The 16111-nt window shown below is 39.8% G+C and overlaps 1 protein-coding gene across 2 annotated transcripts in view; it reads left to right on the top strand.

Annotated features, from left to right (window-relative positions):
* PEX7 (peroxisomal biogenesis factor 7) overlaps positions 1-14150 on the top strand; it is a 65020-nt gene extending 50870 nt beyond the window's left edge. For both annotated transcript variants that reach the window (XM_081907211.1, XM_081907210.1), the window contains exons 9-10: positions 5352-5451; positions 13527-14150. In XM_081907211.1, coding sequence (XP_081763337.1) covers positions 5352-5451; positions 13527-13595 — 169 coding nt within the window. In that variant the 3' untranslated portion in view covers positions 13596-14150. The remainder of the gene's footprint in view (positions 1-5351; positions 5452-13526) is intronic.
* The last annotated feature ends 1961 nt before the right edge of the window (positions 14151-16111 follow it).

The following is a 16111-nucleotide window of genomic DNA, read 5'->3' as shown; positions in this document are numbered from 1 at the left end:
GAACTGGACCTCAGTGTACAGACTGAAAGATGGAGGTTGAGATTCTCCTTCAGATACATAGTCATATCCATCCCTTGGTTCCTGCTCCTTCACTAGAGTAAATTCAGCATAAATATCTGACTTTTTGTAGGTTACCTGTAGACAACCAGAAATCCTGATGGCCACATATAAGTAACATGTCTGCACTATATAAAGTACAAAATGTTGCAGTATATCCTCATCCTCTAACATTAAGGGCTCCTGTTCAGGGTTCCAGCTAACCATGTCATCCTCCAGGATGCTAAACTGTCAGGTGTTGAAGTAGGCCAATATATTCCCCCACATATAGTATTCAACATTTTGTGGTTTCTGGAATTTTAGTTTGTTGGGTTGGGGGTGGGCAGGCATTGTTTTGTAATTCTATATACCTGAAGGTTCACCAAGGTATGCAAATACCTATCCCCGTTGTTTCTCAGTGGCTTTGTTTTACTCCAGTCCAATAAGCATCCAACCACTTGAGTTCATCATTAAAGGCAATTATATTAATAACAACTCTAGGCCATGGCAAATGTGTCAAGATTCTACCCCCTGCTAAAGCATTTTGGATGTGTTTTAAGAAACCAGGAGAGGTAATTCAATTATCTTCTGTTGAAACTTTAGGTAAGCAGGGTTTGGAATATAGTGATTAAAACAACTTGAACTTACAGGTCATTTCACAAGCTAGAAGTACTGGTTTATTTTGATGGAACAATGAATACTACAAAAAGCATTTGGCAGTACAATTGATTGATTTATGTATGTGACACAGGCATGCATCAATAAATGCATTCTTATTTCTGGCCCAATACCAGCTTAATAGCTTTTTTCTGATTTATTTTATTCTGATTTTATTTATTCTGATTGTTTACACATCTTAGGCTTCCTATGTGTGCTAATTACACCCAAATCCTCCTCCTTTTTTGAATGAACCGAAAACAAAAAAAAATACACAAAAAAACCAGTTTCCAGTTAAAGCTATAGTTTCCGACTATGTACAAACTCCCATATCCTTTGCATTCAGTGGTCTCCCACCACTGGTTTGGAAATATCAATCCTGTATGTAGTATCTTAAGAAATACTGCATTTTGATGCATTTTCCCCCCAAACCCACTTTGATCCACATTGGTAGAAGGAATGTGATTGTTTCTTAGTAAGACAAGCAATCATTTGCAGCAGGCAGCATTGATTTCTCATATTTATTTTTATGATACTACCTGTGCAAGAATCATCCACAGTTAACATTTTGACTTTGTATAGTGGTTTTAGGAATTCCATATGTAGTTGACTGGCAACATTTCTTTCTATACTTCGAAGATAAAGATTATGTGTAGCTCAGATTTGGGAAACTGTAGGAGTTACTGAACTGTTTTCATGAGGAATTGGCTCTCCACTTTTGTATATATAGAATATCTAGTCATCTGTGGAAATGAAATAACAGTTACAGTGAATGGCCACTAATATACTATAGAACAGTACAGCCCAGAACATTCTTCATACTGACTGCACTTATCAAGGGGGGAAATGCTTCTTCCTTAAATCCTGTTCTTTGATATTCCATTAAAGTTTGACGGGGGAGAGTGTTATATAAATGGGGCTAGTACAGAACTTTCAGTAACACCTGAAATAACCTTTCTTTGGAAAAGTGGATGAAAGTTCTTTATACAAGTTATGAAGTGTAAATAGGCAGCTGGTAACGCATTCAAACAGATTCTTATTTGGGACATGTAGATACTGCAGCACCATGAATATTACAGTAATTCCATAGTAGTCCATGGAAGATTATATTGAACAAGAATGCATTCTTTGAGTATTCAGGAACCTAATTAACCATCCCAGTTGTCTAGTGCTTTTGACTCTGCTTTCTCAAGCTGGGATATTTTCAAATATAGTATGCACATTTGTTTCTGTGGAGGGAGAATAATTTGCTGTAGAAGTATATTTCCTTCACATGGGAATAGTCAGATACAGACAACGACCACGTTGTGTGTGTTCAAAGCATGTGCAATTGTGCACGTGTGCATTACCGTGAACCCGGAAGTGGCAGGGAAAGGGGGTGGGGCTTGCACACACTCCTCTGTCATGTACAATGACCTGGAACGCGACCCCCTCACAAATCAGGGCTTGCCTGTAGTGTCACAACGTGCCTCTGTCTCAAGAAAATGTAGGTCTGTACAAATGTAAGGACCATCCGTACAGTATAGTTTTGGGAGCATAGCACCAAAGAAATCCCCTCAGATTGATTATCAGCTGTCATGGCACTTTGTTGTTCTATCTCCTTAAAAAGGCAAAGGACCCCTGACAGTTAAGTCCAGTCGCGGATGACTCTGGGGTTGCGGCGCTCATCTCGCTTTATTGGCCGAGGGAGCTGGCGTACAGCTTCCAGGTTATGTAGCCAGCATGACAAAGCCTCTTCTGGTGAACCAGAGCAGTGCATGGAAACACCGTTTTCTAAACTAAAGAGCCCCAAGTGTTGTACCTTTCATCACTGGAGCATTTCCTGCTCTTAGGTTGCTTTGTTCACATTTTTCTGCAGCTTTTCTACCCTTGCAATATCTTGTTAGAACTGGTGGCCAGAATATATATGTGTATGTGTGTGTGTATTAGTGTAAAGGCTTGCTGATACTGGCAGTTTTATTTTTGACTGCTTTATTAATATGTTTAAATAGGTTTGAAAGGTTAGGCTCAAATGTGTTGGGGTTTTTTTCTATTTTAAATTAATCTTTTCCAGTTATCCAATAATATAAATGTGTGATATCATGGGTAAATGTAAGGATGTTGATCTGCATATGCGTTTGCTCTTTGGAAATGAGCATGTTGGAAAATAACCTCTCGTTCTCCTGTTCCTCTAGTACTAGGAGAAGCGAAAGAGGGCCGTTGCCATAGTGCATCCATTGTGTAGCCACCATTCTGGTCAGGTGATTTGCAAAGAAATTAAATGAAGATAGATTAAGCAAACTAATTCAGTTGCCTCTAGTGTTTGCAGTGTCCCTAAACCACCCATGAATTGCATTTTCCATAGTTTGGTCTTTTCCCCCTTTCTTGGTAACCACTCTAGTGGCAAAACCAGCTGTGTACATTATGAATTGCATATTGTTCTTCTTCTGTAAGCATAGCATGCATATATGTTGAGAGAGAACAGGTCCTTGGGAGAGAAAAGAAGAAGAGACAAAATTGGTTGTAGTAGAAATCTATTGACTGTAGTGGGCAAAGTAAGGGCAAACATTGTATCTCAATGAAAATAGCGAAGAATTATATTTAGTGCACACTAGTTATTAGGTAATGTAGACGGCTGTGTGTGTGTCTATGTGTTGCAACTGCATGCGGTAAGTAAACAACGCAGAATGTGATACTAGGTGGAGGTTTCACTTTAAACAAAAGCCCTTATGGATGCAAAGAAATAATTGGAAGGATGTGAGTAATGCCTGGTAAGATCTCAGAATCTGTGCCACAGATGGGTTGCTGAATCAAAGGTCAGTAACTAGAAGAGGCTGGACTTCAGTGCCCTTCCTAATTCCTTGTCCTGCCCACAAGAACAGAAAAAATCTACAGTATAGTTAAAATGAGGACCAAAGTGTGCACAAAGATGTCTGATTTTTATACCATCGTTCATTTATGGAATTGGAATTGTCACTCTACATCTTAATTTTTTAAGCGCAAGGATATACCAACAGCTCAGTACATAAAGCCGGGGTAGGGAACCGCAAGGCCCTGGATGACTGCTGATCCCTGATCATTGGCCATGCTGGCTGATGGGAGCTGTGGTCCAACAACATCTGAAGCAGATTTTCCCAACCTGGTGGTCTCCAGATGTTGTTGAACTACAACTCCCATTATGTCTGACAATTGACCATGCTAGCCAGAACTGATAGGAGTTGTAGTCCAAAACATTTGGAGGGTACAGTACCAGGCTCAGGAAGGGCCCCCTAACTCTAAGGAATGATTTGGCCTACATTTAATTTACCTAACGGCTCAAACCAGGTAACAAAATCTTAAGTAATCTAAAAGAGGCCTGAATTTTGAGTACACATTTCAGAATGTAAATGAGAAATGTTTAAGCAGTTGAATTGTCACATAACTGAGAATTATTGATCTTTTGAGTAGTATCTACTTTACCTTATACACATACAGGCATGACTGTTAAACAAAATTAGAAAAGAAATTAGTTGTTTCAATTTTATTGTTGCCTATAAATATACTTTAAACACTGGCTGTCCCACGTGTGTGTGTGTGTGTGTGTGTGTGTGTGTGTGTGTGTGCATGTGAACATAATAGCTTATTTTTAGTTACTATTTTGTTAATATCCTCTAGATTATAAATTTATTAATGTTTGTTAATCACATAATGCGACATGCTGTAATTGTGATGTTTAGCTTATTTTTTTGCTAATAGTATTTATAGATTGAAAATATTTTACTGATGGTTCATTAATATATTATTTCTGCTGTAGTTGTGATATTATGTTCTGTTATTGTTATTTATTGCTTTGAGATTCATTTGAATGGAAAGCAGTATAGAAATACAGTTAACCATCCAATCACTGAAGATCATGGTTAACAGGAAGGCAAGTTTAGTCCTTGAAGTTTCCATGTCAGGAAACAGCAAATGGAAGGTAGGGTGGAGTATGTGACAGTTTGTAGTCCCTCCCAACAGCCTTACTTAGCATAGTAAATAGTATTCTCTGCCCTGCTGTCTGCTGCCTGTCTAAACAGGTTTAAGATATTAGGGACGCCGTAAGCACCTAGGGCACATCTGAAAATAACACATTTGCCTGGTATTCTTGTGTGAATTCTGCAGAGCATCAAGTTTCAGACCATTGATAAAACATAGCTAAACGATGAATCAAATATTTCTGATGTAGAAAGTCTCCAGTTGCATCCTTGATATCTTCATTTAAAAAAAAGAAAAATGAGGTGTGAAACTGTGAAAGGCTTATTGCCCCATAGTCTGTAGAAGTAGATAGTTCCAGTCTAGATGTCTCAGTTATCTGACAGTAGAAGACAGACTTTATAGGTTCATATGTTATAAAGCTTTACTTACTGTTTAATAAAGATACTTCAGTTTACTGTTTTGCAGTTTATCCCAATGGGAGATCATTATGCCAGCTCTGGATCTAAATCTCCATACTGGGCTGAAGGAGATGTAGCCTTAATGAAGTACTTATTTATGCAGATGAGTCAAAAGACTTGTGCAATAGGATTAATTGCATTTCTAAAGTGGATGAGTTTGTTTTTTAAAAGCATTTGGCAGCTTCAAGTACATCAGCAGTCCAGCATTACATTTTTTTTAAAATGGCCTTTCAATTACCATAATTACAATATTGTTTCCATCTATAGATTCTGGGATTTCTCCAAGCCTGATTCACTGCTTGAAACTGTGGAGCATCATACAGAGTTTACTTGTGGCCTGGATTTAAGCTTGCACCACCCGAGTCAGGTAAGAGAAAAAAGAGTGTCTCCTCCTTTCTGAGTGGTAGGTTATCAAAATCACAGCTTTCTTCCCTAAGCACTGGGTGCACCCGTTCTACCTCTGGACCCTCAGAATGTGTGAACATGTGTATCGGCCCCAGGTCATGCAACTTGCAGGCATTATGCTTACACATGGAATACACACAAGTCCCAGTTACCAAACACAGTGCTTTCCCAGGAAATCGTCCATTAGGTGAGCTGATGGTTTCCATGATTTCCTATGGGAACATTTCTGATTTGTGATCTCTCTTCCATGGTTTCTTCCTAAAATGGCTGCAGACAGACAGTGAAGCGCAAACAAGTAAGGAAGTGGGCAGACTCTGGCTGTTCGGTTATCTGTATCAACTGTGCACGTAGCAAGGTTTGGGTAAAGATAAGTTTTAAAGTAACAAGCAGGCAAATAGTGGGACCTGTTTGTATATGCATAGCATTTCCTTGGCGAGAATGGCATCCAAACAAATCCAATATTAGTATATGGATAGTGTAGAGTTAATTATTTATTTTCTCTAACAGCTGGGAAGGTTGGAAGGGATTACAGTGGTACCTCGGGTTAAGTACTTAATTCGTTCCTAAGGCCCGTTCTTAACCTGCAACTGTTCTTAACCTGATGCTAATGGGGCCTCCTGCTGCTGCTGCGCCGCCAGAGCACGATTTCTGTTCTCATCCTGAAGCAAAGTTCTTAACCTGAAGCACTATTTCTGGGTTAGCGGAGTCTGTAACCTGAAGAGTATGTAACCAGAAGCGTATGTAACCTGAGGTACCACTGTATTATTTTTCTGGCACCTAATCAAAAGCCACACTCATCAAACTTATCCCAGTCTCCCCAAGCAGAATCAGCTTGAACCCATGGTCTTTGGGGAAATGGTGGTTTAAAATTAAAATTAAAAATAAAAATAGAAGCAGTCCCTTTTGGAAGGGTCCATAAGAGAATCCAATTATCCCTTCTTGCACTGCAGCAATTCATCACTAGCAGTTACTGTGACTCTTAGTAGAAAAAAAGTAACAAACCAAGGACAGTTGTACCTTGGTTGTCGAACAGAATCCATTCCGGAAGTCCATTTGACTTCCGAAAACGTTCGACAACTGAGGCGCGGCTTCCGATTGACTGCAGGAGCTTCCTGCACACAATTGGAAGCCATGTAAGCCCCGTCGGACATTCGGGTACCAAAGAACGTTCGCAAACCGGAACACTCACCTTTGAGCGGCGTTTGGAAGCCAAAATGTTTGAGTTTCAAGGTGTTCGGGATCCAAGGTATGACTGTAAAAGCAGTTTATTTTATTAAACCACATTTTGTATATATCTCACCTGTCAGGATATAAATCCTTCCATGGCAGCTTATAAGTAACATTGAGTTATACATTTTTAAAATGCATCAGGATCCTTCCCACAAGGCAGTTTATGGTACATCATGCTCTGGGGAGAAATGCAACGGTTCACCTGGAGCAGGCCCTGAAGTAACATTTCTTGCCTCTCTCCTGGAACCCTTCCAACAGAGCTGTTAATGGTAGACGACCCTGCTTGAGGCAGTGTGTGTGTGTGTGTGTGTGTGTGTGTGTGTGTGTGTGTGTGTGTGTCCAGCTACAGCAGGCCCTGAGGTGGTCTTCGCCTGTGTCCCTCTCTGTCCTGGAATCCTTGCCACCCTTTGAGAAATTGCATTTCCCCCTCAATTTTTTTGTGGAGACATCACTTTAACATTTGTATAGCATAAATAGTACCCATTTAAATAAAACGGATGAACTCCCCTGCTCTTGCTTCAGCGGCCAAATTCATCTTTTCTCGGCTGAATATGTTACTTTGAAGATACAATGAAATGAGGGAATGTTTCTTCGCTTATCATAAAGGGGTTGAGAGGATGGTATTTTAAGACTTCTAATGTAATAAGCCTGAATAACATTCAACCCCAACATAAGGAAAATAAATGTAAGTCCTGGGAACTCTTTCTTTAATTCTGCACCTAGTTTTCATCAGGCCTTCTCTTATGCTACTGAGATAATTGGCTACCATACCTAAATGAATGCTTTCTGTTGAGCAAGGTTTTTTTCTATAGCTGTTGTCTGCCTGAAAGCAGGACTCACGGTTTGAAGGAATATTCTCTTGTAAAAGTTCTGTGAAGCATGAACCATGATTCGGTTTTCTAAATTGCAGTTTTTAAATTTATTTCAAAAGCAGCTGTAGTAAAAATATATATATATTCTATCTTTGCACTGAAGAACAAGACACATGCAAATACGCAAGTGTTACATTCTGCAAAATAAATTGCTCAGAGCATCTCTGAGATTAAAATTAAATTCCAGGTTTGGACACCCTAGAGTAATAAATTTATCCCTACAGAAATCAGTGGCAAAACCTACATTGATTTTAATAGTGCAGGTTTTCAGGACCAAAAACAGCTACTGGCTTTCCTAGAGGCTCACTTTGTGAGGAACCACTTATATTTTTAAAAAGTTAATGTTAAGTGGTATATAAATCTAAATAAATAAATAAATAAATAAATAAATAGTTGATGGGTGTCAGGGAACTGCCATCGGAGCCAGGAGTGGAGGGAAGGCTCCCCAGCGATGCCGGAGAAGGGCCCAGCAGGGGGAGAGGGAACTCATTCACTGAGGAAGGAAATCAGCGTGACACCAGGAAGAAAGGGGAGCAGGGGAGGGCTTCGGAGAGATGTCTCCAGGACTCTTCCACAGAAACTAGCGGGGAGAGCACAGGTCCTCCGCTGCCCACACCCACCCTGCGCAGAAGACTTCCGCGCAGGGAGGCTAGGCGGAGACTTGGCGTCAAAGAACTTTTATGCTGGAAGAAGTTCAGGAAGCGCCCACTGACGGATTCTGCCAGTGACTGACACAGCTGCGGAGTAAGGGCTGTGCAGCCAGGGAAAGGTTTAACCAGGCAACTTTGCCAAGAGTAGAGGCAACTTACGCACGAGCAACCCCAATTCCCATTACAATGGGTAAGTAAAGTAGCCCTACTTTACTGGCAAGACCTTCTTTACTGGCAAGACAATTACCACAGCTGCTGCTCTTTCTGCATCTTATGAGGAAACCACCCGCACACTTCTGTTGCCGTGTTAGTAGCTCTAGATGTTGAACAGAGCTGTTAAACTGAAGCAAGAGTTATTTCTACGTGGGTATTAAATATGCCATAATTTAAATGTGCAGGAGTTTTCTTTGTTGCCTGTACCAAGTACCCCCAGTCAGTCTATAGTATTCATTTACTTCACCATTAATTTATTGTGTGTTGCACAGCACCTTTTCGTACATGAATGATTCTGCTGAACCACTGACAGTTGCAACCATGAAGTCTGATATATTTAGAATTGGAGACATGAATGCAAAATATGCAAGCCTGGGCTGCAACGTGCTGATAGAGAGACAAGGAAGCATATATACACTTAGATGGGCCTTTGTCAGTAAAACAGCCATCATGCTATTTTTGTGAACTGGTAATTGAAGCTTTCAAAAATTCTGAATGATTCCTGCCAGATCTTCTAATAATAATAATGTTGATATTGGCCTACAACATTCTTTCCAAAGATTTATTTCTCTTCGGGATAATAATTCTAAGTTTTATGTCGTTAAAAATTGTTCATCTTAATTTTCCCTGTTGCCCAAGTCTATTTGTTCACAATTAAGTGCAGTCCTAAACATGTCTACTCAGAATGAAGCTTCATTGAGTTGAAAGGGACTTAACACCGAGTTAAATGAGAATAGGGTTGCAGCTAGGAAGAGCAGTCTCCTAAGTTTAGGAAGCCAGTACACAGTCTTAAATTAAATGTACACAGTCTTAAATTAAAGCCAGCACAAGCTATGCCTATTCCACACTCTATTTTGTTGCAAGACTACTGCTGGGTGAGCCTGGTAGAAGGAAAACAATCCTTTAAAACAAAGTTTGACTTATACCACCCTTTTTGCTAGTGTGAGTTCCACCAGATTGCCCAATCACATGACTGAGCTGAAGAGGTTTGGAATAGTTTCTCTCCTTGCTCCACCATGCCCCCAGAATGGTGACTTATGCTGATGTATGTTCTGCCATCTTAAGTTCCACCAGCTGAGCTCCAACTGAACCATCATTGCCCCAGTTGAGTTGCGTTGAGGTTATGCCATTATGACAGCATAGCCCTGGTTCAGCCAGCACAGACCAAGGTCTGACTAATCCAAACTTGCTTATCCTGCTGGAGCTTGGATTTGGATTGCACTGTGAGTGTGTTTCCTGAGCCACAGTCTCCAGTTCTTGGCCCAAGTATATCAGCTATTCTTGAAGGATATTTTTCCTCTCTCCTTAAGCACTGAGAAGACAGTGTGTCATTCAGGTAATTTCAAAAGGCTGGACAGATTACCTTAGGTACCAGAAAAGGACTGAGCAGCAAAATAAGACTGTAATGATAAATGGCTAATTGGGGACCTGTCAGAGAAGTAAATCAGCTGGCGGGTCAGTGAAAACTAGTGCTAATTAATGAATGGCAACTGGATTCTACACTGTTGGTAGGAAATGGTGTGTCAAAGAGAGAATTTAAAAAAATGGGATGCCTTTCACTTCAGTAAAATGAATTTTGGAGTTTGTCAGCCTACATTTATTCAGAATTCGTATTCTTTGGCTTTGGAGGGAAGGAAAGGCTTGATTTATGGGCTGCATAATTCCAAATTCCCTACCAGCAGTTTGGTTGGCATGAGAGTAGGAACACTGCACCATGCTAGTAAGCCAGTGTTCCTTTAGCTATTTGCTAGCACTAGCAAATAGCCCCTCACTTTAAATGGGAATGTCAGGCACAAATTTCTGGTTAGATTCTACAGTATTTATTGCCAGGTGTGGGAAGGGGGGAAAACACAATTCCAAAGGGGGTTGTTCTTTGTTTAAGTAGGAGGATGTTACTTATTTAGTAGTATAGCATAACTATTCCTGTTTTATACAGAACTCAGGGGAAGGTCAGAAGAAAAGAGAGGGGTGGCCCTGAAAATATATATTTGTCCTTCCTGCTACAGTCTGCAATACTGTAGAGCTTTCTGGCTGCTGCACTTATGATTGTCACGTGAAGGAAATGCAAGAGATAACAGCACACCTATCATCCATGTGTTCTTTTCCTTTCTTGCTTCCACTTTTATCATCCCCTCCACTGGGGATGTTTGGAAGTAAGTGTTAATCCTTCCACCTCAATCCAAGTTGAAATACTCTCCGCAGATCCTTGACTCAGATTACTAGTAGTACTTATATAGCCAAAATGCAGCCACAAAGAGCAGCAGACTTTGGAAACCCCCAAGGTTTGCAGAAGTACAAAGAAAAAGCAAATAAAGGAGTAAAACAACCCCAAAGTAGTCTAGTGAATACTGAGCATACTCAGTGGGCCTAGGAGATGGCATCTGGCCAGACAGAGCCATGAATGCTACACATTGCAACGTTCTGTTGCTGGTACATTTAAATTGCCACTCTTTCTGAAAGATACGTAGAAGCAACTACTAAGGGCTTGCAGACAGTGGCAATCTTAGCATGCCATTCACAACTGAAATAAGAAACAAGTATTTTGTACTCTGGTATTGATATCTACCTCCAAAAAGTATTGCGAAGAAGTACTCCTGAGACAAAACAAACGACATAAGGCAGCTGTCCCTTTTGTATTTCTCAAAGGAATAGTAATTAGTAGAACTACGTGGGATTACAGCACAACAGAAGATTCCTTAGGAGTGGGAAGAGTCTCTAAAAAGTCTAACTCATTTTAGCAATATTGATTTTTTAAAATCCCCAGAATAATTAATCACAGGGAAAATAATTTACTACAATTCTGTTTGTTTATAATATTATAATTTTCCTTAATGAGTCTGTACTTAGTTAATTTATGATAAATCACTGAGCAAATGAAGAACCATTAATTTTCTGAGTCAATTAGCTCTAATCCTTATTCAGTTCTTACCTTTAATACTTGGTATTACGGATAAACTCTTAATACTGCAATTCAGAATTTGTTGTAATTAATTCACACAACCGTTTCCCTAATCATCCTCTTCATTCCAACTGCTCTGTTTAATCAATTTAATTCTCCTTTCATGAAGCGCTAAAGAGCTATAGCAACCCTTTCCTTGCTCTCAGGTAAAAATTATTTAAAGGTCTTCTCTGTAGTCCAACTAAAGTTAGTCATGAGCAAGATCCATTCCCAATGAAAGATCACCTCCAGGAAGGATGATGCAACGAAAGATTCCCTGTGATTGGCAAAACATTGGTTAGGAACATAAGTCCACATTAATTCATATACAAGTGGAGGTTTCATAACAATCCACACCCATTCTACTTTCAGCCGTGTCTTCCGTTCTTTGGCTCTTGGCCCATTGTGTGCCTGCACACTTCGATTCTGCCACTTGTATAAAAGGTTTCTGCCTCTTCTGCATCATATTGGGTGTCACGTGTTGCTTTAGCTTGGGTGGTACCAGCTCCTAAATCACTCGTGTGCAGGGTGGACACTACCTGAGATACCATGGTTTGCACTTCAGCACATCTGTGCTCATACTGGGTTACCTTCATCAAGTTACAACCATAACAATGGGGATGAGCTATCACCAAAACTTGTGCAAATGGATGATATGTTTATGAATGCTAGTCCTGAGCTTTAGGAGTTCAGTGGGTTTCAAATCCTAAAATGCAAATACTGATCAAACATTCATGAGCCGTTAATTGTAATTTCCCCTTTGTGCCTTCTTAAGTGATACAGCGCCAAGCAACAAGCTTTCTCTTCTCAATCCCATGTGTTGCTCCTTTTATAGCATAAAGATTTTTAATGACATAAAACTGTGCTCCCTCTTGAGGACTGGTTTCTGTCTGTCAGCCTTCCAAGAGCACACAATTATTTATCAGAATGATTTGCTATTGACGTTCTGTTTGCTCTCATTGCTTAGCTACCCTTAGGTTTTCCCTTGTACAGTCAGAAACAAGAGCTGGACTGAATTGTACAATTTGCTTCTCTGAAGTCTAAATTTTGCAGAAATCCTGTTTGCTCTTCCTATGTTTTGATGAAATTATTGTCACTGTATTTGCGTTCAGGAGCTACTGCATGATGCTAATTAAGTTGATCACAGGTGGGAATTCCCCAAGGATTTTGCAGATGGCGTTTTATGTATTGTTTCCTCTTGGCAATTGAACATGCCAGAAGAGACTTATTTGCTTTCTCGTATCTGAATATGATGCTTATGAAACCGGGGGAGGGGGGGAGTTGTCAGTGATTGACAAAGCTGTCATTTTAAATGGAGAAGAAAAATCATGAATGATGGGGAGGGTGGGTTGTTAATTACACAATACATTCGTTTCATATACAGATAATCTTTTTCATCAAAACTATGCTCCCTAAATAATCAATTCTTTCTTTCATAATTGGGACATATAGCAACATAATTTATGGCTACAGCTTTTGTGGTTCAAACTGATGTCTGCTGTACATTATAGATTGTAAACTATTTTGAGGGTTGTTGTTGTTTTAACAAGCAAGCAGTGTATAAATCTGATGAAGTAAATAAAAATATTTCTGTGTTTTAAAGTGTTTTAATGCCATTTTACATTGTACATTTTAATGCACATTTTACATTGCTTTGAGGAGCAAGGGTCAGCTATCATGTTGAAATGATGGGTAGATAACTAAAGGTGACTTTTTTAAAAAAAAAAAAAGCATATGATGGTATTCAACTAAATAATTGTGCTCAGAAGGGTTAGTGCAATGAAACACAAATTTCTCCCCTTGCATGAACCTCACACTATCCCTATTCTAGCTCCAGAGGGTTGGGAGAAGCCAAGAACAGATTTTGGGGTGTAGAGGAAGAATATTCTATTGTGCAAGTAAAAATCATTGCATTGAGAGAACATTTGCCTTGGCTGTATGTTGAAACAATTGTTTTGGATGTATCTGAAATTATCTTTTTAAAATTTATTTTTTATCTATTTCAGTGTCTGTTGGCTAGCATTGTAGGGATGCTGCATTCAAGTTGGCAAGGAGAATTGCTGCTGCAACCATTAAAAATCTGTGTGCCAACTAGTAACTCCTATCTAAAATGGACTGTGTTTGCTCTCCATAGGTGGCAGATTGTGCTTGGGATGAAACGGTGAAAGTCTATAGTCCATCTTCATTGATAATTCCATCATAGAAAGAGATTCTTCATGGAAGACAGCTGATTTGGAAGAAATTGCTTCTCCTTTCTCAGGGCAAGGCAGAACTTTCATGGAATGCATTGTTACAACCTTATTTTAAAATATGTCCTTTGATGTTTTAAATCAGGGGAAAGAAATCTCCAGATGTTGTATGATTCTAACTCCTGTAAGTCCCATCCAGCAGGCCAATGACCAGGGACAAGTTGATTAAGATATACAGCTAACATATGACTTCTTTCACAAAAACTGTGTTGGACCAGTAAAATAATAATAAATTAGCTGGACAGACCAAAAACAGAGAGAACTCCTAGATATGTGTAGAGCATCTTGCAAGCATTCATGTAAAGACTGGGTGATTGGAACTGTATCTTTATATCTACTGAGGGGGGAAATGCAAATCATTGGTGTTCAAATTAGAATTTATTGTACAACAATGTAGCATCTACCTGATGCCTATAGCATTCAATTAATTTTGTTAGAGATACATTTTACAATTGATGTTGCATTATAATATTCTACAATGTTGATGTACAGTAAATTACATTATCTAACTCGGCTTTGTTGAACTTTTGTCGTTTTCAACTAACTATTCTTTAATCAGAAAATAATTTGTTTCACTTTGTCTGTGGGTTCTATGAGAGTTGTGCTACAGTCATTTTCCTGAGTCAATAAATTTGGGTTCAAGGTTCAGAGACAGTTGTGCCTGAAATAGGGTTGCCGACACCAGAAAGATAAAATACCTATTGCTCCCTTTCCAACACCAGCCAGGTGTTTCTCAGGGAAGCATGCAGAGGGTCTTCCGTGCAGGTATGTGTAGGCAACCTCCTGATGCATACAAATATTTATGTTTTGTGGTGCTAATCCCAATACCAGCAAAATATGAAAATGAGTATGCCGTCCTCCTACAACATGTACAAGGTTAAAGCAGTAGCTTTTTCTATGATCACTTTGAAAAATCCATACCCACAAAGATGAATTGGTTCTCTGCCAGAGGCATTCAGTCTACTCACATTTTGGCTGTTGGAACTTTGCACCCTTTCAAATACAGTACCGCAAACACTCCAAGAGAGGCCTTGGCTTCCACTGCAATAAAGGTTTGCAAACTGGATTGAAACACTGGAACAATTTTGTTTGTGTCTTGGCCATGGTAATCTGTCACATTACATATCAGTGATCACTGATGAATAGCTCTGTTACTGTGTCCTAATCCTAGTTTTAGATTAATGTACTAGATAGGGAACAGCTAAGATACAGGAAGTCTCCACGTAATTGGGAGAAGATCAATAAATGTGATTATATTATAGGAAAAGAATATTTATTAAAACTTTTAATAATTTTAATAACTTTTAAAACTTTTAAAAATAACACTTATAGGTCAGACACACAGCTGTTATCCTTTTGCTGTCAGACATCTGCTATATATAGTTTTTAATCTGTTAATTGCATTTTAAACTGTAAAAACTTTAGCCAACCATAGTTTTGGGTTTTTTTTAAAAAAAAGTATTGTATGGAGTACAGTGTCTTCATACCTAAAATCATCTTACGTTATACAACAGTATTGACTATGGGACGGACTACCTTCTTTCAGTTGTGGACACAGACCAGTCCAGAAATATTTTCAGGTGGCTGGGCAAAGCAATCCTAGGGGAACCCTTGCCCGTATACATAAGGAATTGCATCCACTTTTCTGTAAATCCGTCCTTCATTTGCCCATTGCTAGCTCTATGATGGTACATAAGATGTAAGGTAAAAAGGTAAAGGACCCCTGGACAGTTAAGTCCAGTCAAAGACGACTATGGGGTTGCGGCGCTTATCTCGCTTTCAGGCCGAGGGAGCAGGAGTTTGTCCAGCATGTGGCCAGCATGACTAAATCGCTTCTGGTGCAATGGAACACCGTGACAGAAGCCAGAGCGCACGGAAATGCCATTTACCTTCCCACTGCAGCGGTACCTAGTTATCTACTTGCACTTAGAATCATAGAATCATAGAGTTGGAAGAGACCACAAGGGCCATCGAGTCAAACCCCCTGCCAAGCAGGAAACATCATCAGAGCACTCCTGACATATGGTTGTCAAGCCTCTGCTTAAAGACCTCAAAAGAAGGAGACTCCACCACATTCCTTGGCAGCAAATTCCACTGTCGAACAGCTCTTACTGTCAGGAAGTTCTTCCTAATGTTTAGGTGGAATCTTCTTTCTTGTAGTTTGGATCCATTGCTCCGTGTCCACTTCTCTGGAGCAGCAGAAAACAACCTTTCTCCCTCCTCTATGTGACGTCCTTTTATATATTTGAACATGGCTATGATATCACCCCTTAACCTCCTCTTCTCCAGGCTAAACATGCCCAGCTCCCTTAGCCGTTCCTCATAAGGCGTCGTTTCCAGGCCTTTGACCATTTTGGTTGCCCTCCTCTGGACACGTTCCAGTTTGTCAGTGTCCTTCTTGCGTGCTTTCGAACTGCTAGGTTGGCAGGAGCTGGGACAGAGCAATGGGAGCTCACCCCGTTGCGCGGAT

Source organism: Podarcis melisellensis, assembly GCF_964234715.1.
Source record: "Podarcis melisellensis genome assembly, chromosome: 3".
NCBI classification, from domain to species: Eukaryota; Metazoa; Chordata; class Lepidosauria; order Squamata; family Lacertidae; genus Podarcis; species Podarcis melisellensis.
Note: the sequence above shows the minus strand (reverse complement) of the source record. Positions and strands in the feature narration are given on the sequence as shown.